This window comes from Astyanax mexicanus, chromosome 2 (assembly GCF_023375975.1).
Source record: "Astyanax mexicanus isolate ESR-SI-001 chromosome 2, AstMex3_surface, whole genome shotgun sequence".
Classification (NCBI taxonomy): Eukaryota; Metazoa; Chordata; class Actinopteri; order Characiformes; family Acestrorhamphidae; genus Astyanax; species Astyanax mexicanus.
In genome coordinates this window covers 56,049,079-56,073,436 of record NC_064409.1, presented here as the reverse complement: position 1 = coordinate 56,073,436, position 24,358 = coordinate 56,049,079, and the positions used below count along the sequence as shown (strand labels likewise).

Sequence of the window (24,358 nt, the reverse complement as noted above, 5' to 3'; positions counted from 1 at the left end):
GCGGGATGAAATCTAAAGTGTAAAAACATATTTTAACTTCACAGACCCAACCAACTCAGTGCCACCATTTAAAAGAGGACAATGACATGAAACATATTGCTAAACAACTATGGGGATTTTGAGGCATAAATCAATATAAATGTTCTTGACTTACCAAGTCAGTCAGATGGTTCATATTATCGAAACCCCACTGAGAATGTTTTTTACTTACTGAAGACAAGACTGGAGGCAATAAAAGAATCAAAACTAGCGGAAAAAGAAAAGAAGAGCATTACAGACCTAGAAAAACATCACGAGAGAGGATGATCCTCGGGACCTGGTGATATGTATATGTTACAGACTTCCGTTGGCTAGGAATTGTCGCTATTGTACTAAACATTACCAAATATTATAATTTGTGTATGTGTAATATTGCCCACGACTTTCATAAGGTTTAAACATTATGGGTCAGTTTCCTTGAGTGGAAAATCTCCATTCAAAATGCTGTGTGGTCCAAAGCTAGGCTTATTCATTTTGTGGGAAACAGCTCAATTAAGAGTAAATATCCACAAATCGGTAAACGCTGATTTAAAATTTAACATTGTTTGGAATGCTGTGTGATACAGAATTTAAATAACAAGTTAAAGTTTTTGCTTAATATATATAGGCATATCAAAATGTCATGCAACAGAAACTAGTATCATGTCCCACTTTTGTCATGTGCCATGGAACCTAAAAAAAAAAAAAAAACGCTATACTAATTTCCAGATATGCACAGACTCAATCACTAGTCATTGCACTGTCCATGTGGGTGGTAATGCCGTATAAGAAATTTTCTTGGTATGCACATGACCCTGTGAATCAAGCAATGTTAAACGCCTGCACAACTTCATAAATGGAACTTTCCATCTGTCTGGAAAGCAGTATTAAGCCTCGGTCAACTCAGATAAAATAACATTCACACTCTGACCTGTGTTTAATCTTACTCACAGGATTCTGCATCACAACTTATAAAAGTGTGGGCAGTCTTCAGCAGTCACTGAAGATAACCACATAAACCATCTTTAGATCCAATTACCATTCTTATTAATATTACTTATTTTGCAAAATAACAAGAGATTACCTTTAATATTAAGGTATCTTTAAAACATTTTTATATTAAATCCTTTTTACAAGTCACAGACATGTGATAGAATGGGACTGTTTGTATGTTTCTTTAATATTTTCCATCTGTCTTGCCAGTATGTGATCACAGCTGACACCAAAGCCGGTCGTTTAGCTTCCAGCTATATTCTTTTCTCCTCAGTGCAGTAAGTGGAAGCATTTACCCCACAGATACTTTACAAAGGGTCTTGTTTTCACTTCCAGAATACCACTGTGAATCCAGCATGCCAACATAAACCTCATTTTTCTTCTACCGAGCAGTCATATAGGAGTGTTGAAGCTCAGGAGAGCAAGTACATTTCAGCATGTACTGTGTAGTAATGCATACAGCAGGACACACACTCACATACTTTTTACACTTTTTGTATCCTAAATTTAAATGTTAATCTTTTATGTCAGTGTTCACTCCAAGTCTAAAACATGGTGTTATGTTATGTCTGTCACGTCAGGCCTTAACCATGTCCAGGCAGACATTAGGGGCCCCAGTGTGGGGGCAATTTAAGAAAACAATCTTCATGTGAAAGTAATACTTTCACAAGATGTTGAAAGTTGAAAAGTTCAATGGACATTATGTGAACTCCTAACCTTCAAACTAAACGTGTGTTAAAAGAGACATATACATGGAAGATCAAAACAGTCTGTTATTATTTTGCATTGGTGCCCTCTAAATTCCCTTAAACATAATATCTCACTCACAATAAGTTTTAACCTTGCACTATTAGACATTATTCTCTGTCTAGGGCTGTAAGAAAGAACATTTAACTCTCTCTCACTGACATAGAGTTCCAGTCAGAAGTTTGGACCCATCTTCTAATTTAATGCATTCTATTTATTTTGTATTATTTTTAAAACTGTAAAGGAACACATATGGAATTATATAGTAAACACAAAGTGTTTGGCCTCCACAGTAACACAATCTAAACTCATTTGAGATGGTTCAAGACGAGTTGGACCGCAGAGTGAAAGAAAAGCAGCCAGCAAGTGCTCAGCACTGCTGAGAACTCCTGACTTTTGGAAAAAACTTCTAGGTGACTACCTCGTGAAGCTGACTGATATAATGCCAAAAGGGTCCAAATCTGTCATGAAAGCAAAAGGTGGGACTTTGAGAAATAACATGTTCTTGTTTGTTTGACACACTTTTTTGTTTTTACTGGTAACATACATGAAAATAATCAATTCACTTCAGTGACAGGATATTAACTAGACTTCAGACACTACACAGGAGACTCATTCAGCTCCATTTTTATGTTTTTGACATGAAATAAAGAAAAATGTGCAGTCCAAGATTACCCTCTGGTCATAATGAAGGTTTTAAAAAAGATTCAACACATGATACCCAGTTGCATGTTTATGTTTATGATCAGTGAATGCCAGCTACAGCCTATTAAACTAAATCAAGAGAATGTAATATTAAACCCAGTGAATGATAAAGTTTCATCAAATGACCTGCAGGAATTAAATACGTGCAGCTAGTGTGCCAACCAGGACAAGAGTATTACTCTTCTACAGAGAACCTTCTAGAGCTATAAAACCATGGCATGCCAAACACCCATGTGGATGCTTAAATATTTCTTTGACTGGTTTAAGGCTTTGCAGAATCCTTTTGCTTAGAGAGTAGGCAAAATAGTGTAAACGTAATAATGCTATTAAAATGTTGTTTAAAGAACATTTCTGAAAAAATAAAGTATTGCAAATAGGTGCCAAATAGGGTTCTTTGTGCAACATGATAGAAAAGTCACTTTAAGTGGAAGGTTTTCGTTTGTGTTTTTTTCTCAGTTTGTGAAAACCTCTTTTCCTTGTTCCTAGTTCAACTGCAATACTTGTGTTCTCCTGCTATGGGAACATGTACACCTGCACTGCACCATTCTTCACTTTAAAAAATCTTGGGACTGTAAAACTGGTTAATAAAACGAATCAAAAGTTCAGCTACACCAACAAAATGTGTTTTTTTATTAATAAATCTTTAATTATTAATTAGTATTATATTTAAGCTAGGTTTTAAAACTGATCTCAACATTGGTAATGATTACAATGTAAACATTTGTATTGTATATGACAGTTCTGGGTGAGTTTATGTATAAATGTTACCCTTCTACCAACACCTGATCTGTCTTACAAGACCTGAGAGTTAACTGATAAGATGTATTAAGCAAACAGGATCAAAAAACAACTTTTCTGTATTGTTGACCTCAGGACCTTGAGCTGCCCACCCCAAACAACAAAATTTGGGATCAGACCTGTTGCTCTGATCTGTGATAAAATAACATTTAAGACTGCAATTTAATCCTGCATCTAAAAGACATATTTAATGCTTAAGCTTGGGATTATTTTAGGTGATTGTCTCACTATGAATGACCTTAGCCATTTGGCTCTGTGTCTTGAAGGAAATTTACAGACTGCAGCAGGTGTCTGAAGGAGAAGTCAACCCTAAAAATACCCTGCATCGTATTCTTAAAGATGACAGGGGGAGAGAAGGACAACAAACACCTCTGTGGGATTTGTTTCAGAAGGCTGAAATAAAGAAAGCTTTACTGAGGTGTTTCAGAAGAGCAATAGAGAAACATAATAAGCTTACAGATGCATTCCCCTAGGCTTAACATCGCTCTGTGTAATCAAACTGTAAAAACCTATCAAAAAACTCTTCACCTCAGCCTTGGCTGTAAGACTTCACAGACAAAGCATGTGAGTGCTTAAGGGTTATCACAAGCTTAGGTGATATCAGTGTGAAAAACAGGTCCTGTGTAGTTATGAAGACTGGAACAAGAGCCTCAAATGCTACTCTGTCACCAGCTTCCCCTTATCACTGTCAGAGCTGTCGGCCCCCTGCTAACCCAACACTTCCCTGGAGGTGGGTGCACATAATGGACACAGCCTCTTAGCCTGCTGTTCAGATCAGAAAAACTAAGTGTTGCTGAATGATAATTCAAAATACATTTAGTGACAAATATTCTAAAAGTTGGCTTCACAGAAATGTCAGATAGTTAATGTTAATTGTAATTATTTTGTAGACCAAATACAGTCTGGGCTCTCACTACAGATTAGCTAATAGCTAGTTAGCTGGCTAAAGCTAGGTTAGCTAAAGCTCTATCCAGACGGGATTAGTTTCTCAGGGGGCCCTAGGGTAATTATCTCTTTTATGCTGGGTCCTATGGGTTTTTAATCACATTTACTAAAATAGCTATTTGTCCACTGCCACGCACCGTAATTACACTTTGGGCACGCGTTTCCACAGAGGTCCATATAAACACAACAGCAAGTGGAAATGGAGGAGCTACTGAACAAGATATCATGTGACTGAGAAAGCCAAAAAACTCACTGGTTCTCCTGTTTTTATTTGAAGCAAATGCAAGACCCTACAGGCACATAACAGCATTAGATGCTTTCCTGACATAATTTTTTTACATCTGACCTCATATACAAAATATTAAACCTGAAATTAATTGGTGGCTAGCCAGAGTAGAAGTGTGAAATATTTTTCACAGACGTCCCCCTGAGAAACTAATCCTGTCCGGATAAAGCTTAAAGTGACAAATATTCAAAAAGTTAGGTTTATAGAAATGTCAGGTTGGTAATGTTAATTGTATTTTTTTAGAGAATAAATACAATGTATGGGCTGTCACCACAGATTAGCTATTAGCTAGTTAGTTGGCTAAAGCTAGGTTAGCTAAGGCTAGTTTCTGTGTGAGGACTTACTTTGGTTGTGGGTGTTTTTAATGAAAATCTCCTTAAAAAGGGAAAAATTATTCTTTGTTTTCTTTCTTTTTCTCTTGGTTATTTGCATTTTTTTCAATGGAAAACAATGTCTTCTCTTTTCTCTCTGTAAGTAGCCTTTTTTATGGAAAACATTTCAAAAAATTTAGTTTTGTGGGTAATTTCTCTTTTTACCAGCGTTTTCTACAAAAAATCTCCTTAAAGAAATATACCATCTTTATTTCTAATGCTATTGTTTCTCTTTTTCTCTTGGTTACAGACATTTTTATGACAGAAAATATTCATAAAAAAGTAAACGTTCTTACTTGTTTTTTTACCATTTTTCTCTCGTTTTGCTTTCTAAAAGTTTTTAGCTTTAGAAACAGGAGTGTGTTCAGTGTTCAGGGCTTTGTCCTGCTTCTTCTACTTTCCCATCACAACCCATATATAGTCATATGAACGGTCAAATGTCTCGCGGCAGCGAATCGCCACTCAGATTCTTAAAAAAAAGAGCCGGGGCTCGTAGCAGGAGCCCGCAGAGGCCGCTTCCAAAAAAGTATTGAATGTCGTGAGGAATTCGGCGGCCCCCCCTTGTCAAAGTACATATTTGACAGGGCAGACGGGGAGGACCGCTTGCACTCCACCTCAGCGTTCAGTTCGGCCCACACGCTCCGAGCTCAGCACCGGCCGTCAGCACTCCTCCGTACACACCAAGTTATTTTTTAATTTTCTGGAACCTTTGTGCAGCCAAACCAAAATAAGCAGCCATGGATGCCATCAAGAAGAAGATGCAGATGCTCAAGCTCGACAAGGAGAACGCCTTGGACAGAGCTGAGCAAGCTGAGGGAGATAAGAAGGCAGCGGAGGACAGGAGCAAACAGGTCGGGGATTTATTTCTCAGTTATCCATACAGCGAAAAAAAAAAGAAATCTGTGGGGTGCCTTTTATCAATAGGCCGGCTGCTTGACGGATTACCCTGTCTGAGTGGATTTGAGTGGATGTTATAGGGGCAGAAGATGAAGGAATGGAAGATAGTACGCTATGCATGATGATTAACTGACGTGAGTGAATGGGATCTGCTTCACTAACTTGGGTTAGCATCATCTAGATAAGATGCTCTAGTTATAGTTATAAGTTGATAAGCCTGATCCGTTGGCGCTGTTTATTTTATATATATGTTAATATAGAGATAATAGACAATGAGGACTATTATACAGACGACTGAAATCGCCTATTGTAGCCTAGTAGTTGAATAATATGGCAAAGTTCTACAGACATTAAGCTCAATATTTTTTAAATGGAGTTTTTGCATTTTTACATTAAAAGAAAAATATTGTTTATGACTAGGCTACTTAATCCCTGTCTGTGAAACAATGCCATAGCTTATTCTACTGCTAGGCTATCTCAGTCACCTTTATAGGATAGTTGAGAGGTAGTTGTAGGATCAATGTAGATTGTCCTTTAAAAGGAAAATGTTCATGACTACGCAATTTAATCCCTGTCCAGGGAATTGCCCCTATATGTGTTTTTTAGTACTTGTGAATACCGTGAAATAATAAAAACTGTCATCTGCATGCATGTGTAGCTGGACGATGAGTTAAGAGAATTGGAAAAGAAATTGCGCATAACCGAGGATGAGCGCGATAAAGTGTTTGAGGAGTTCCAAAAGGCCGAGGAAAAGCTGCTGACCGCCGAGGAGGTCGCCACCAAGGTATTTCGTGTGTCAACTTCCAAGTCTCTCCTAACTTCTCCATCTTTCTCTCTGTGTCTGTGTTTGTATGTGTCTTTCTCCTTGCGCCCTGTCACGCACTGCGCTTTCCTGCTATTATTCACCGCTGTGGAAAAAAAAACCCACGAATAAACAAATAAACGAACCACCCAACTCGATAAACCCACGCTCAGCTCGAGGATGACTTGGTAGCTCTGCAGAAGAAACTGAAGGCCACAGAGGATGAGTTGGACAAGTATTCTGAGGCTCTTAAAGACGCGCAGGAGAAGCTGGAGCTGGCTGAGAAGAAAGCCACAGACGTAAGTATATGGAGGCCAAGCGTTCACAGGCTGCCCACTGCTTTCTCTCACTAGCACACCCTTATCCTTTCTTTCTCAACAGACCTTAGCGAAATGACAGCTGTTGTGTTTACTATAAAAAAGGTCTCCACAAATTGGAAGACTGGTTAAACCTATGAATTTGATATTCATATACAACACCGACAGTGTGTCCTTTCACTCAGGTGTGTGTTTGTTATGTTTGTACACCACTGACGGATGTCACATTCTTCACACAATGACTGTATCATTTATCAGTGAACATAAGGAGCTCATAAGGAGTTTTTAGAGGCCCATTATGTTATCAGCATCTTAAGGATGGTCACCCATAGAGAGGCGATTCAGAGACAGAGAATACCAACCAGCTAGATATTTCTATCCAGGCATATACTAAATTATGGTCGCGCATGAACAAATGTCCTTGAAAGAAAATGCTACACTTAAGTGGTGCTGGAATTTGCAGGACGTGTGCCCAAGGCTAGTAGAAGACAGTACTGGAGAACAGCCGGCCTGTTAAATTTAGCCTAGTGCTTTATATGGTCAAGACACAGCTCTCCTCCTTGGGCTGTGCCCCTTGAGATCATGACTGAAGTCTCGCATGATTTCATGATCTTTTTCAACCTTTTGTTTCTTCAGTCTTATAGTCAAACACTATAAAACATGATTATACAGCTTAATAGTGTTTAGTAGTGAAAGATATATTTTAAATTCATCCAAAATATGTATTTATTGTATTGAGTTTTTTTTTTTACAGTCAGTCTTTTTCTCTTTTGTAAAATATCTAAAATATATGATTAGTACAAAATAACTCACTTGTTGCTAATTTAAGTGGTTACATTGATGCTTTTGTTTCATTGGGATACATTTTCCTAATTCTGTAGTCTATGACATTACAAAGCCAGTATCAGATAAACACACACAGGGTCATCATATTCTAGTTTGAATTAATAATCTACTTTAAACGTACTAATGAAAAGATACCATATATTCTAAAATAATAATGCCTAGTTTCAAGTATAGTTAATTTATTATAGCTACGGTAATATATTTCCCTCGTTCCCACCACTGTGTTAGGAATGAGATGCTCAGTGCGCCCCCTCCCGGTCCAATATGAGAATTGTGCTAATCTTTTTCAATAGCAGATAAATAATTTAAATTAAAGATTTTGTTATATCATCTGTATGAACACCTTTACACAAGTGTAATTCGTACTTTTGTCCTAATTCGAAAATCCTGGTGTGCTGAACAATTCTGTCGTCATTTCTAAAATGTGCCAGCAGAGTGCGCTGTTTGTTCATTTATAATACCAAAGGAATGCTCCGTCTCCTCCACATCCAGCATTCCTCACATTTTCTTCAGTCACAGATGCAGTTCAAGCGCTCCGAAATAAAACATGATGAGTGAATGATTATCAGTTGTGTACAAAGTCGTGGAAGTGGTACAGTAACCTTTGGGTAGGTTTAGAGTCGCGGTCTCCAAGCATTGGAACGCATAAATACTTGGACTAAAATCCAACCCTATTTGCAATACATTCAGTAGTAAACACTCCTAACACAGCAGGTTATTTTTTATTTTTAATCCTGGTTCTGGAGGCCCACTGCCCTGCACCTTTTTGAGTTTTCCCTGCTTTTAACACACCTGGTCCAACGAATCAGCTTATTATCAAGTTAAAGTTGGTGAGTTTAAGCAGGAAAAGCACTAAAATGGGCTTGGCCGGAGGTATGCCAGGACCAAGATTCTTGTTCCTGGAGACACCCTGCCCTGTACATTTTAGAGCTTTCCTTGTCCCCCAACATACATGTTAAACTCACTAATTAGTCTTTTAAGAATTGCAGGTGGTGTGTTTTAGCAGGGAAACCACTAAAACATGAAGGCATGATTCCTCCAGGACTAAGGATAGTAAAAATGCTTTTTAATAGAGCAATCTTGTTAGAGCAACAGAGCAATCTAACGTATTAGCTGATTTATAATGTGTATTGTATGTGGCAGGCAGTGAACCTGGTTAAAGGACTAGGGTTAAGAAACACATGTCAACATAACCACACCAGCCTAATTACTAAAGAACCTTTGAGAAACATTCATCCCTCCCTTTTAAAGGGGCACTAAACCACATTTTTTCATTAATAGCTAAAATATTTTCCTTTAAAGTAGTGAAACATGCCAGTCATGCTTAATTTTTTTAAAATCTTTCCTAACTTTTAAAAAACGCTTTTACTGTGGTCATTTCCACCTATGCAGTGCCCTCAAAGGGGGTTTAGTTGCCTTTCACTGGTGTATTATGTATACTATCTTGTGGTGTGTACAATTTGGAACACAGCCAAGTCTCATAGTATGCGTTACTATGTAGCTTCTTTGCAAGGTCCGTGTGTGTGCTTTAAAAGATGCGTTACATTGGAGGGGTGGAGATGGGGGGCATGTGCAAAGCATGGGGTCCCTATAGGACTTCTAAGGGGGTCACTTGAACATCAGTCAAAATGAATAAAATATTGTACTAGCTTTTTAAAAAAATTAATAATAGCTCAGGTACAGAAAGCCTCTTCAGAGCCCCTAAGGTGACATGTTAAAACAAAATGATGCGTAGTCACGACTTATTGAGGCATGGGAATTAGATTCTAAGGAGGTGCCATGACTTAATATGGGGTGGGAACGAGATCCTAATGTGTGGCCACAACTGAATATTACATCAAAGCTCCAATCCAAGGATAATATTTTGTAAGAAAATGGAGAGTGAACTGGTTTATTTTCATTTTAATCTCTGAATAAATTATGGTGATATTTTAGAGTATCTTGCCGTGAGACATGGCATAATTCTAAGTAAAATACACTTAATTCTCATATTAAAAGCTGATGGGCTCAGGCGCAGACAGTATGCTACGTGGCTACGACTTGTTAAGGCGTGGGATGAGAAGCTAATGCATGGGAGCGAGATAATTAAGGCATAGGGACGAAATCCTTTATGCATGGATATGAGATAATTAAGTCGTTTTTTTAATGATCTCATTCCCACGCTTTAATTATCTCGTTTCTTTGCATTAGGATCTTGGGCCTATGCCTTAATTACCTGGTTTCCACGCATTAGCTTCTCATCACACGTCTTAATAAGTGGTGGCCACGCCTTAAGATCTCATTCCCACGCCTTAATTAAGTCATGGCCAAGAATTTATTTATTTTTAACATGATGTCACCTTAGGGGCTCTGTAGGAACCCAGCCCCTGAAGACCCGTGTCATCATCATTATTATTATTATTATTATTATTATTATTATTATTATTTTCATATGTTATTATCAAACGTCATCACTTGCTGTAACACCACCCATGAGTCTGACAGGTCGGTGACGTCACGCTCGGGGCTTGGCCGCGACAGCATGGGGACTTCCGGTGTGGGCTGGAGGCGCCGCTGCGTGTTTTGAGGCCAGCAGCAGCAGCAGCAGCAGCAGTGAAGAGAGAGGGAGCTTTCTGAGCAGGGCGTTTCTGCGCTCTGGTTTCTCTTTCTCTGCGCGTTTCCTCACCTCGAGGCTGTAAATCGGCGCGCTTTAGCCGCTGTTTATCTGTAAGCATGGCGGGATTAACATCGTTGGAAGCGGTGAAACGGAAAATCAAGCTGCTGCAGGATCAGGCGGACAGTGCTGAAGAGAGAGTGCAGAAACTGCAGGCGGAACTGCAGGCGGAGAAGAAATACAGAGAAACAGTAAGAGCTTTTAAAACAGAGAGAGAGAGGTAAAATCAGCGTTTTCTCCTCCGCCATATAGGGATCAGGGTTCAGTGCTGCTGGAAATAATAAGCTTTTCTACAGCGGAGCGTTTTAAAGTGATGCATCATCAGTGAGGCAGAGGGAGGAGGACAGTGAGTGATGGATGTGCCGCGCTATACTAACTAACATAGCGGGATTTCTCTCTCTCTCTCTCTCTCACACACACACACTGCTGATGTGCGCTCCGGCCGTTTCTTACCCAACTCAGCCTGTTAAAGCCATCATGGCCGTTGATTGTAATTTCCACACTTCTCCAGATTACGAGCTCATTAGGAAACCGCTTGTTACAGAAGGATGCTGGACGCGGGCACTTGCTAACCTTCAGTAACATATGGCTGTGTGGTATAGAGCTGCTGTAGGCCATTCTCTGTGTTGAATTTTTTTTCTGTATTTATTGTTTTAATCACCTCCTAATTTCCTTCAATTATTTGTTGAAGGAAAAAAAACACAGCTTTAGCATTATTCCCCTAACAGAAGTAGTCTGACTGCATAATGATGCTCTGAGCCAGCAAAAAAAAAAAAAAAAAACTACTTTACACTTTAGTGAGTAAATAAAAACAAAATATTAATGCTAAAGCTGTCTTTTAAGCCAGCAAACATAGTTTAAACATTATTCCCTTAACAACGTGGTCTGACTGCATAATATTGCATTAAATAACAAATTATATGTATATGTTGCATTACATAATAAATTATACGTATTTACACAGTCAAGTATTTTAAATTAAACTTTTAAAAAGTAAACAAAAAAAGGATCCTTATGTTACCAATTTGCTGGCATTGCATTCTATGTGGCTTTGGATGATGACTCCACCCACATATTAAATGTGAAACACACATCTATACCTTATTTATTGGACAGAACCATCTGTTTAATGGCACAAATGTGAAATATAATTACCAAAAAGTGTTGTGTTGCTTCAGAGAAACATGGCAGGTGTTAAAACAGAAAAAATATAAGTGCACAAGTCTTGCCTTGCTTTTGAAAGTGAAACAAGTAACTGGCCAATAAACATCATCACATTATCTGACTGGTCTACACTTAAAAATGAAAAAGGAAGATTAGGATTCTTATGTGTTCTGTGTTTGCCATTGTAATAAGATTTCAAATAGATTATATTAACTTGAGAAAGCTGTGAGAATTTAATAGCATCACTGTTAAAAGAAAAGAGAAAGCATAGTGAAGCAGTTAGCTAGAGCTCAGTGTGGAAGTCCCTCGATTTGCACCCATATTGCCTTATAAGGGCACGTTGTGTTGATGCATGTAGTATCAACAAAAATGCAGTGTAGGGACCCACCTTAGCCCTCATTGCTGCTGCTGCTGACACAGTCACAGACAGGAAACAATTTCAGGCTTTCTTAGCTGTGATAGGGTCTATGGGAAAGCTGTGTGTTGTGTTGTTTACAGTATATGAAGACCTGAGGCTCTTTCAGACATGAAACCAGAAGTAGACATGCAGTGAACGTCTATGCTTGCATTTGCCAGTTGCTTATAGCTTCATTGATGCACTTTGCTCTTACGTAATTCCCTCAAGTGAGAGCAATCTCCACTGGTTTAGTGTTCTTAGGGGTTGTGGTCTGTTACACAAGTCAGCTGTGTAGTATCCGCCCACATGCCATTTGTAATCAGACAGTGTATGAACGTGTGTTACAGTGTGGATATCAGTTATGCTTAGTCTGCAATGCCAAGGGTGTTTTACTATTTAGAAAAAGTTATATTTATTCTTAGATTGACGTTTAATACAGCTATGGGAAACTATATAATTGTGTTCTACAGTCCTAAAGAATACAATTAGAAATGGACAAGGATATCAGAATTGTATCAGTTCAACAAACACATTTTAGAATATAATGAGTTTAGACAGATGTTAAGATTTGACCAATATTTTTAAACTGTTACCTTGTGATTTTATTTTTCGTACTCAAAAACTGCCGTCTTTGAAATGCTGGGCACCGCCACCTACATTCAAATTTCACCACCATCTCACAAAAAAACTTTATATTCTGCCTATTACATCATAAATAGGCAGACTTTTAATAAAACTTGTAATTAATTTTAACACTGAAAATGAAGTGGGGGTTTTCTTTTCTCTTTTAAAGTTGATGTTTTGAAAGTACATGTTTTGCCTTGCAGCAGTTTTATGTTCAATACATTTTTGTTAATTGAACCTTTAGACCCTAATTCTACATATTGTATACCACCATTATCCTGGAATTCCCATATCAGTGCATCCTTAGATTATTGACACTATTTCCAGTAGACACAGTGTGATGGAGTCTATGGGTCTCAGTAGGCCTTAATGGGCAGAATTAGCCCGTTCAAGAATGCACAGTCATCAAAACTCAGCACAGGTTCCTCAAGTTTCAAGTTCCTTATGTTTACTGATAATCACAAGTAGCGTTATTGATGCACATTTTCTTTGTGTATGTTTTGGAGGGGTGGCTGGTGGTACCTTTTTGCCTGTCATGTTCTCCCAATTTCACTGAGGTTCTTCTGCTGCTTTCACCTAGGCTGAGGGTGATGTAGCCTCTCTTAACAGACGTATCCAGCTGGTTGAGGAGGAGTTGGATCGTGCTCAGGAGCGTTTGGCCACTGCCCTTCAGAAGCTGGAGGAGGCTGAGAAGGCTGCTGATGAGAGTGAGAGGTGAGTGTAAAGTAATTTGGTAAGTTTTAAAGTTGAATACCAGCCTACAGTTTGTGCTGTATTTGCTCCATAAATTAAATTGATTAGTGGTGTTGAAATACTTTTGGTATTGAACAATCCAAGCCCAATTAGCAAGCTAGAAAGTGCTGTGGGCCATGAGAGACTGTGGAAGTAAAGTAAAACAGATCTATCGCATTTTGTATATACCCCTCCCCCTCTTTCTCCCACTCTCGCTCACTGTGGTTAGTGTGTACAGACTGCTGTTGTGCTTCTATAGAGGTGACAACATGCCTCCACTTCCTAGCCTGCACAGCACAGCTGGTGCCTTGTTAAAAGAGTACTTGTTAGTGCAATGTAGATAGATTTTTACTGACTATTAATTAGCCAGCAAGACTTTATCAATCAACAAATATGTTGTCACAAAAGATCTTTGTTAATCTTTATTTAAAGTAAAATTGACTGAATCATAGCTGGATCACTTGAACTAGCTTCTACTGTCTAATACACAAGCTCAAGGGCATTACAGCTTAAATCTGTAAGTCACGGCTGTGGTAATGCCATTCGCTGGCCTAAACAACAGGCGTGAGCTGTTTCTGTAGTGGCACCACAGATTTGAATAAACAGCGATTCACAGGGGCACAAGGCTGTGTTTCCCTTTCTTTGTTTGACTCACACACAGCTCTTCTGTGCAGCCAGGCCCCGCTCTATAGTACACAGCCACTCTGTCTCGAGACCAGCCTTCAACTGCTAATACATCATGGTTTTTCTTCCGTTTGTTTACATTTTCCAGCTTCACAGCCCAGTCATAAGTGGCTAAGATCAGAAGTGGAAATATATGCAATATGCAAGCAATACATTTGAGTACAGGTTGTGTGGTGTCTTTACCGGAAAACAATAAGCAATAACATTGTCTCATCTCCCCTACCAATTGTAGAGCAAAAACATTAAATGAACGGGGAGATCCGCATAGTTAGCCCTAATGACTTATCGATTCCACTGCACAGTACCTACAGGGTTTGCCTTGACTATATTCTGCTTTTTTCAATTTTACATTAGGCAAATTTGATACCTGGTTTTATATATTTTTATTTTAGTACCTGCTTGCGAGTAGGGACTAATATGTGATGTGTAAACTTTGCAGACTGCTAATTGGTCAAGGAAATAATTACGCTGTGTGACTCATGCAAACATCCAGCACCAACTAGTAACTTATAAAATATCCAGTCTGGAACACAATTCTTTCATTAGACTTCATTACAGTTTATACTGTCTTGAGTAGTTGAGTAACATAGGTATTTTGCACTAGATAAGTGTTATACATGTGTTTAATGTGTACATGTGTTATACTACAGTGGGATTGAAGCACACTCGAAGTAGAGGGTGAAGAACACACTGGAACACATAAAACCTATATGGTTGTTTGTAAAGTACACCACATTGCTAGTACAGACCATTGAATTTGAAATGCATCAAGAAAATCACACCAAAATCAATTTTAAGAGCATAAATAACTAATGCAGGCTGAGTGGTATTGTCTATGTAGATTAGAGTATATGTGGATCTCTCTCCCTGTCTATCTGCTTATCCTCATGTTTTTAATCCTATTTTTCCCTCTACAGAGGCATGAAGGTCATTGAGAACAGGGCACTGAAGGATGAGGAGAAGATGGAGCTGCAAGAGATCCAGCTCAAAGAGGCCAAACACATTGCTGAGGAAGCTGATCGCAAATATGAGGAAGTGAGTTCCTCAAATAACCAACTGCTTCGTGGCTAATTGCACATCATGTGTACAGTTTTGAACTGTTGCTTAAATTCAACATGTGGTCTCTGCTAATAGTGATCACTGTGCATTTGTCTGTGTATGTATGTACATAAGTTACATATGTGCAAATGCTCAATCATTTGTGATGTGTATGTATTGTGCAGGTGGCCCGTAAGCTGGTGATTGTTGAGGGTGAGCTGGAGCGTACAGAGGAGCGTGCTGAGCTGTCTGAAAGGTGGGCCACCCCACTGCTGCTCCACACTTGACCTATACTACCTCACTGACATTGGCTTTGTAACACGAATGTGTGCACCTTGTAGCCATAAACTTCCTGATGTTGTGTGACTCTGAAGGTTTCCTACCGTTTTAATGCAATTACCTAATGCTTCCTCTTCTTTCTGTTTTTTGTTTTTGTTTTATTTGCATGCACCTGTTAACTTGCATGTGTTCCCTGTACGGAATGGCCTTGTGCTGTTTGCACACACGCACTAACAGACATGTGCATGGATTACAGGACGAGATCAAACGGTTGGACCAAACGTTTAAGTCATTAAAAGCAGCAGAAGGACAGGTACTTCACACTAACATCCTTCATTAGATCTACACAAACTAACCTCCTCAGCAGGCTAGGCATTCTCGCTCTGTAGTGTCCCCTTCAGCTTCCAGTCTTATCTGCTTCACCTTTTTTTCTGGTGTGTGTTTTTTTTTTTTTATTATTATTATTATTATTTGTTTGGCCCATCTAACCTAGCAGGAATGCTGCAAGCTCAATTCTCCACACTGAAAATATTTTCCAGCATGCATGAATTAATAATGTAGAAGAGCCTCTTTGGAAATTTTCTCTTTGGTTTGGTTACTGTGGAACATTCCTGCTTTGTTTAGGGGGGCTATGGGCTCCCCTTTACCAGTATCCCTTATTTCTATTCATTTTGGGATTTGTTTGTTTGTTTTTTCTTTTTTCTCTTTTCCTTACTCTTGTCCTTGTCTTTTTTTTCTATTCTTCCTCTCTACATCTACCCTGAATTTCCTCTCTTCTTTTTCTCTCCTTCTTGCTGTGCCTTCTCCCCTTCCTCTTCCATTCTACCTCTGTTCTGCTACCTTTTACATAAAACACTAGCAAATGCGCTGAGCTTGAGGAAGAGTTGAAAACTGTGACCAACACCCTGAAGTCTCTGGAGGCCCAGGCTGAGAAGGTAGGTGTTCTGCCTGTGTGGCCCAGGCCCCATGTCATTTTTCCCTTTTGACCCAAACCAGAGCAGCCTGCGATCATTACAAAATTAGTAGTCTCCAGACCTGGTCCTGCTTTACCACACCAGCCTAAATGTGGAAATGGTTATTTGCCCGATTAGCAAGGACTGAAAGCAGGATTTGTCACTTTAGTCTGATAAGCCCAAAGTCAAGTCTGTCAAATAGAAAAAGACCTGTTCTTCTTGCGCTGTCCTCAGCTTTGGCTTAAGATATCTGGCTAACTGAGAAACCCTACTTTTCCATACAAACGTCAGAAATAGCCATTTGTGCTCCAGCACCTAGTTTAGGAAGCCCTTTCCCTTTTGATGAAAAAGTGACTTTAATTTCAGCATAATCAATAAATTGTCTAGTTATTTTATTTTGTAGTGATTTTTTTTATGTATTTTAAATGCTGTGGCAGACAGCCTGTGCACTGGTATTTGTGGTCAGGTGTGCTGGTCTGGGTGCTGACGTTTGCCCTTGTTTTACCTCCACAGTACTCACAGAAGGAAGACAAATATGAGGAGGAGATCAAGGTCCTCACCGACAAACTGAAGGAGGTAAGTTTTCATAGGGACCTTTAGAGGACTTTACACTAAGGTGTGTGTGTGTTTGTGTTTGGGACACATGCGATTACATTCTAAGGATTCTACAAATGTGTTCTTTAACCAAAGGCTGAGACTCGTGCTGAGTTTGCTGAGAGATCTGTAGCCAAGCTTGAGAAGACCATTGATGACCTGGAAGGTATGACTTTTTTCCCCCTGCTCAGTGCAGAGCTAAGTTATATATTTATTTTAGCATTATTTTTTATGGTATGGCCTCATTCATGCTATAAAATATGCTGTATGTGAAGCTTCGATACATTCTTCATAAACCGATTGCTTTTCTTGCTTTTCTTTTAGTTCGGATGCTTAGAATCTTTCTTTTCTATTTTTCATACATTCTTTTAGTTCCTTTATCTCCTTTCAGATGACCTTACCCATGCCTTATTTAACAATTAAGTTGAATAGTGTCATAGTTTGAACTTTAATCATGTTTTTATGGCCCTGCACTAAACAATAGAGCATTATTTTGGAATGTGATTATGCACAGGCCGTCTTCCTGATTAGAGTTTTATAGACGTATTATTGAGGCGCAGCATTCATTCGCTCTCTTTGTCTCAGTCATTCAGTTAGTCACACATCCAGTGTCATTTACATAATTGTGATACACTGACTGAGTGGAGTGTTTGCACTGTGGCGAGTGTCATATCATCCCTGGTGATATGAAGTCATGGATGAAAAGGACGTGTGTTAGTAAAGTAGGTGAAAGAATGTCTTTAGTTTTCTAGACTCTGTTAGACACCATTGGCCATTCCGTAAGTTAACTGTAAAGGAAAAGGAAGTTTGCTGTGTGGTGTGTGTATATATGGTGCATTAGAGAAACTTGGCCTAACATGCTCTGTGTAATGTACAAAAGAGCAGGATTGTTTAAATATTTAATAGGGATGCACCAAAAATAAAATATTGGGCAAAATTGAACAAGGCACTATATCTAATACTGATTTTTTAAAAGGTTTTCATTAATTTTGTCACTTTTTTACTATTGCATATGTTTAAACAGCCTGAATGCTTTTCAAAGTCTGGTATGAACTAGTCTTTTTACTTATTCTGTTACAAAATATGTAATGCATCCCTAGTGTTAATTAGCTTAATTGTTTTTAATGCTTAATTAGCTGTCAGACTAGAATCCCAGTTTTAGAATGTGGCCTGCCTTTTGCCTTATCTCATTTTGGATTAGGGTTTGGGTTATTCCATTCTTCTGTTTCTATATTCTAATGTTTTTTTTTTTGCTTTTCCACTCCTCCACTTTTTTTCTCTCTCTGTTTCATTTTTGTCCTGTCACCTGTCTCCCTCGGGCCTGTCCTGCTGTTGCTGATGGCCTGGATGCTTCACCCTTTCATCCTGTTCTTCACCTCCTGCCACCTCCCCTCTTCCACACAACCCCACCCCCTCCATTCCTCTTTCCTTGCCTTCACTCCTCACCCCTCCCAAATAGATGAGTTGTATGCCCAGAAACTCAAGTACAAAGCTATCAGCGAAGAGCTGGACCACGCTCTCAACGACATGACTTCAATGTAATTTGTGTGCTGTGTCTGCTTGTGCCTCTGCCTGCCCACCTTACCCCTCCCATCCGTTCGCTTCTCGCCTACCCTACCTACACCTCATCACTACACCAATCTGCCTTGTGACTTTAATATACCAACTCCTTTTAATCTCCTTTTATAAAATGTCCTGCTATCTCTGTGACTTGGCAAGATCGTTGGCTCCTGGTAATCCTCCTTCAGTTGAAGTCTTGTTCAGTTTAGAGATGTTAATAGTAGTCTGTGGCATGTTCATGCCTTTTGCACAGTTGGAGGCAAAGGCTGTGAATTTATGCTTAGTAAAATGTGTGTCTGCATTGGAGGAAGTGTAAAGATTTGAAGAAGTTCATCAGTGAAGCCAGATTTTGTGGAAGCAGTGTATAGTAGTGCATTTTCTTTTTCTACCAGTTTGTACTGTTTTCTGTAACCACTGTGTTACTTTTTCTTAAAAGAAATATTTTCTAATCCATGAAGTACATGAACCACCAAACTCTGCTACTGTTTAATCATAATTCATTGTTAACCCTGTCATACAGCATGTACACATTTTACTGAAATACGGCGGTGCTGAAGGGGAAGCGTTTCAGTGAAAACTGTGCCTGGTTACTTCCTGTGTGTTTCCTCTTTGGTGTACCCTGTCTGATTTATAATAGCTCCTCTGCCAATTAACCAAATATGATATGATGTCAAAGGCGTCTTTGTTTTTGGCTCCTCTCCATGGCCATTAAGGGTACATATAAGCTGTTCTTTAAACTGGCGTTCTGTACAGAAAGCACATTTTGTCAAGTTACTCCCGAATTTAAAGCTGCATGTGGTGATGAGGGTTTGTTTTAATTGAATTTATGCACTCTGACTACTAGGCAATCGCTAGGCATTTGTGCAGCCATATTTATTACCACTATTGAACGGTTTTAGATGGTGGAAGTATACTGGTGATATTTCAGTGTTTCCTTTGCAAAGTATTACAAATACTGACATATACATGATTGCATGGCTTAAATGGGCCATTAAATTATAGATTGGCTTTTCTTAATCCAAATTGGATGCTACATGAAGGAACTGAGTCCACTGCAATGCCTACACCACCAGTCTGTATGGTGGCTAATGCCTCATGTGTAGATCTTATTGTGCACTTGTAGTGCTAGTACATTATATGGGAAACAGCTTGTATTTGTAAGATGCTCAGGTTCTGTCTAGTTCAGCAAATGGAGGTTCGATGGAACATAATTTTAGAAGATGAAATTTTGGTTTTTGAGATTTTGCCTTAAACTGTGTGCTTGAGATTCTAACCTCTGGGCAATGCCTCTACACTGGGCATTGTGGCTCTTGGTTTGCAGTGACCCTCTGGTGTGTGGTGTGCGTCCTTTCAGCCCAAAACAGTAGCCCTTCTTCAACTTCTATTCTGCTCCTTTTCCCTGCACAGATAAAACTTTTTACACCCCCACCAGACGCCTCCTGCCGGCTGAGCGGCATCCTACTACTCTCTCCAGCCTTCTGCCCTTTTCTCTTCTCTTCTGTCTCTCCTTGCCCCTCTCCCCCCCAACACCCCCCCCCCCACCCCTCAGTCATTTTTGTTATGTTCACCTTTCTTGTACAGTACCTTTTGATTTCTTTCTGCACTGTGTAAAAATAAACGTTCCTTCTATTTACACATCTCCTTCCTTTTTTGACCTTTTTATTCCTTCCTCTTTTAAATCATCTTTCGTGCTTTTTATATACAGTGTGGGTATAATAAAATGGAGATGCCCTGCTACATCATGTATTTTATTTATTTTGCTGACCACTGTTTAATCTTATATTTGTTAGGAATAGAGTTCTAGTTGAGGTTATTTAACTGGTTTGTATCTTCGAAGAAGTGGCTTCATACAAAGTGGCTTTCCAGAATTTACATACAGTTAAATTCATTATCTTTCATTCAAATGTCTGAGTTAATTGAGCCTTTCTACCAAGTGCTATGAGGTGCCTCTGTGTTGGTCTGTTATATAGTTTAGTTATATAGATTATTCGCTGTAATAAATACAAATGAAAGAGCCCTAAAAGGATCAGTTTTCTTTCTCCAGGCAAATTGTGTTTGAATTTTAGTCTTTGTTAGTTCACTATTGTGAATAAGAGGCCTCAAAATGATATTTACCCACAGCTTCAGCTAGGAAGGGTTTTGGCACAGATAGCCTTGGAAAATGATCTTATATGATGACAAACAGCTGCTCAAATGGAAATATTAAGATGATACTTTCAGTTTGGAATGGATTTTGCTTTTTCTAGTGCAGCTATTACACCTGATTAGTGTATGCCAAGCCTCCTAGAATTTCATTTTGCGAAAATAATGATATTAAGAGGATGCAGAATTCTTCACGCTTAATGCTGAATGTCAATAGTGTTGTACATGTTTTTGCATGCATCCAGTATTCCAATCCCAATCAGATTTGTGCATTTACTTAATAAGTGATGGTGTAAATACCATTAATTTATACTTCTTGGATTGGATTAAGCCAGGACTCCTGTGCAATGCAGCACAACAGCAATATAGAGAAAAGTGGTAGAAGGGTAACACTGCATCTTACGTCACATGCTTCTGTGAGACAATTGCAACGTAGAAATCAGAATATTATTGCCTGAATCATAAAAAAAAATGTTTTCCCATTATGTGATAACCCAAGTGCGTGTTAATAAGGTTACTGACAAAATCAGATGTGAGGTGGGTGATCAGGAAGCTCCAAATTATCTTCAGCAATGCAGTAAAATGTCATTTGCTGGAAGTGAGTAGGTTGATCTTCCCATGTCCCCCATTAGTTTTCTCCTCTAAGCATGTTAAACTGGGAAAAATAAAACAAAAATATCACCTGGCTTTTCTCCACCGTGGAATATTTATGATTTTCCATTCTCTAAAGTTCTCTTCCTACTCGCCAGGTACAGTCCATCAAATGTGTACTAACTCTTCTTTCTCCTGTGCTCCAGCTGTTCCTCTATCTCTTTTTCTCACTGTCTGTCTTTCTCTTTCCCTAACCTGCTGCCTGACTGCACAGACCTCCTCTACCAGCAACTTGAGAAAAATCGCCTTCTCTCTAATGACCTTAGACTGGCCTTGAATGAGGACTAACTTAACTAGTTTGAATTTCTGTTTTATATTAATAACAAAGTGATGTTTCTGTTATAATTATGTGAAATACTCACATTTATATTGTATATTATACACACTATCAGAGAGGACTATCAAATCTAATATATTAATCTTATTAGCACTTTTTTGCAAACAAATGTCTAAATAACGTCTTAAACTGTACCGTACTGCTTATGCACTCAGTTGTTTTAAGCATGCCTTGAGTAAGCAGAGACAGATTGTTGCCTTTAGGTACCATTACTGCTCTGTCTTGCATGGTCACTGTGTCAGGGACTTTCTCCTCTAGGGCTGGATTCACAAAAGTGTCAAACACATTTTATGCTCCTTAAGTTGTTACGTGGTTTACGTAAGGAATGTTTTTACCTTTCTTTTCTAATCCATTACACATTGTTTACTGTACTCTTGATTTTAATTGTTTTCCATTTTGCTCTCTATCCACCTCAAAAATGTTTTTTTTAGCTGTAAAATGCAGCACAAAGACTATGTTAAACATTGTGTAAAAAATTAAATCTAAAGAGATTATTTAAGGATTCTGTTTAACGTTTTGTGAATCCAGCTCCTAGATTTCTAGAGAGGAATAATCCTTAAAGGAGAAGTTCACTGGAAAATCAAACATGTAAATTTTTTTTCTCCTTTTCCACAAAAGTATCTGATTGTTCAGAACAGGATTGGTGTGAAATGTTTTCTTCTACACCTTTGCACTGTAGCTAAAAGACTAGTGCAGCTAGCAAGTAATAGATTACCCTGATTGTTCCTATACTGCATTAGCCCTTTAGAAAATACAGACAACAAATAAAAATGCATATTTTAGACACTGATCAGGTCACCAGTCAGCCAGATTTTGTGGGAAAAGGGGGAAAATTTAGTACAATTTTTGGTTTCATTTGTAATGTTCCCTACTTTCAGTAAACTTCTCTTTTAAGTTGTTTGATGAGCAAGAAGTTTATATTTATATAGTAAAAAGTTAGCTTGATTGACTGGAGTGTATGTACTGAAAGTCTAAGTACTTAAAGTACAGCATCTCTGCATGCTCTGTCATACATGTTCACTAGATGTATTAATAATGTCTTCTAATGCTTGATGTTCTAACAGATAAACTGTCACACGCTAAAGAAGAGAACCTTGATATGAACCAGATGTTGGAACAGACTCTATTGGAGTTGAATAATATGTGAAAGGCCTGTTCACATAATGATGTCTGCATTTTGTAACTTGAGTGGTCTTTTTTTTTGTGTTTAGTTTTTTTGTTTTTCTGACAAGTGTGTGCCATTTGTTACAAAGATTTAGTTTGCCGCTTTTTTTTTAGGTTAATATTCTGGTACATGTTTATTTTACTCTGGTTATGCACAGACTTTGTCATTTCCATAAGAAATAACAGAGTTTACAAACATTGCACTTAATCCTCAGTTTATGCAAGTTGTGATCATGGACACAGTTGAGTCTTAAGCCAAGTTTGAAAAGATATACTTTATTTTATTTTAATCCAAAGTTTCCTTTAAAGTGTACATTGGATTAGGTTGCTTATATGTACACTGGTGCTACTTTGAAGACAAAGGTCTAGCAGATTGTAGCTTTTAAATAGTATGTGATAGAGTGTTTACTTTATCAATTAGATTTATTTGGTATATTTTAGCCTACTTAGGTGCCAGTAATATCCCTGGCCAGAAAGGGACCCATCAGCAGTGTCTGTCTATTTTTCCTCTCTCAACTTCTACTTGGTGCAAAATGTCAGGCAGCATTATCTTTGCAAAAGCATTTTTGGTTTTTGTGTTTGTTTGCCCACGCTGAAACCTCTCCGGTTCAAAATGTCTTTTGTTTTGAATTGAAAATATGATTAAATCATATTTGGTTGTGCCTCGTTTGTTTTAAGCCATTTTAAATGTAGATTAAATGTATTAAATGTATGTCCTATTAAAAATGTACAAAGCTAATAAATTTAAATCCACACAACTTCAGATGTTCTAAAGTCTGGACTTCATTTTTCTGATCTTCAGAAGAAGAGTGTTGGATATGTTTTTGCTCTGAGTGAAGGCATTTCAAGGATGAAACACAAGCATGTCTGTTCTGAGTTGTCCGTGTTCAACTAATGCAGGCCTGCTTCACACAGTGGTGTTATCTCCTACCCTGTGGTTTATGGCATTGATAGCCAGGTCTCAGCAGAGTGGTTGCTGCCTAACAACAAACGCTAATCTGTCCATCAGCTCCCTTTATTATGTTAAGGCCTTTGTGTGTACATGTGCTGGCAGAGGCCTTGTTGCTAGTACCTGAACAATGTGTCACGAGTGTACTTATCTGTTTAGTGCAGCCTTTTGGCCAGCCACAAGAGACATTGCTAGTATACATAGTTTTAGAAAATGATTATTTATTGTAGTGTAACAAAGCAAATAAAGTAATAAATGTCACCAAGTTAAAATACAAGCTCAAAACTGTAGTGGTGTACAAGCTTATCAGTATTTTGAGCTGTTCTCTAATACTATTCAAAACACACAGCACTCAGCACACTCAGCAGCTCTATAACAGAGATGAAATGAGTGTGTGTTGTGCTAACCAGTGAATGTAATGCACAAGTTAAAGCTACCAAAGGCAGAAATCACACTTCGCTGAAAGAACTGTTTCTTTTACATGGGTAAAAGAAGAAATACATGTACATTTTAGTAAACATAAAAAGGTTCCAAGTAGGGGTGTGTCATATATCATACGCAATAATAACAGCAACATTTTTTAATATTGTGAACAATATTATGCCCTGAAATATCGTGACATATCACCCACCCCTAATTAACACATCATTAATTAACACACACAATTCTTGTATTTTTTTAGTTAGGGTAGATATTGTGGCGTGGAAGAGGA

At 38.4% G+C, this 24,358-nt stretch overlaps 1 protein-coding gene across 21 annotated transcripts; it reads left to right on the top strand.

The window, feature by feature from the left end:
• The first annotated feature begins 5,446 nt into the window (after nucleotides 1-5,446).
• Nucleotides 5,447-23,460, top strand: tpm1 (tropomyosin 1 (alpha)). Of its 21 annotated transcripts, none has more exons than XM_049474626.1 (10): nucleotides 5,448-5,714; nucleotides 6,419-6,544; nucleotides 6,736-6,861; nucleotides 13,144-13,277; nucleotides 14,897-15,014; nucleotides 15,203-15,273; nucleotides 15,534-15,609; nucleotides 16,763-16,825; nucleotides 16,940-17,009; nucleotides 18,303-20,040. In XM_049474626.1, the coding sequence occupies exons 1-10, from the start codon at nucleotides 5,601-5,603 to the stop codon at nucleotides 18,383-18,385; spliced, it is 981 nt and encodes a 326-aa protein (XP_049330583.1). In that variant the 5' UTR covers nucleotides 5,448-5,600; the 3' UTR covers nucleotides 18,386-20,040. The 21 variants fall into 21 exon arrangements, with proteins under 21 accessions (XP_049330580.1, XP_049330583.1, XP_007246566.2 ...); XM_049474625.1 differs by lacking the exons at nucleotides 15,534-15,609; nucleotides 18,303-20,040 and adding exons at nucleotides 16,156-16,231; nucleotides 22,598-23,460 and having other exon boundaries at nucleotides 5,452-5,714; XM_049474627.1 differs by lacking the exon at nucleotides 15,534-15,609 and adding an exon at nucleotides 16,156-16,231 and having other exon boundaries at nucleotides 5,452-5,714.
• The last annotated feature ends 898 nt before the right edge of the window (nucleotides 23,461-24,358 follow it).

Excerpts from the sequence above, each read along its gene's own strand:
- tpm1 (XM_049474625.1), top strand. The coding sequence starts at position 5,601 with ATGGATGCCATCAAGAAGAAGATGCAGATGCTCAAGCTCGACAAGGAG. Across the intron at positions 6,862-13,143 it reads CTGAGAAGAAAGCCACAGAC|GCTGAGGGTGATGTAGCCTC; the intron begins GTAAGTATATGG and ends GCTTTCACCTAG. Across the intron at positions 15,274-16,155 it reads CGTGCTGAGCTGTCTGAAAG|CAAATGCGCTGAGCTTGAGG; the intron begins GTGGGCCACCCC and ends ATAAAACACTAG.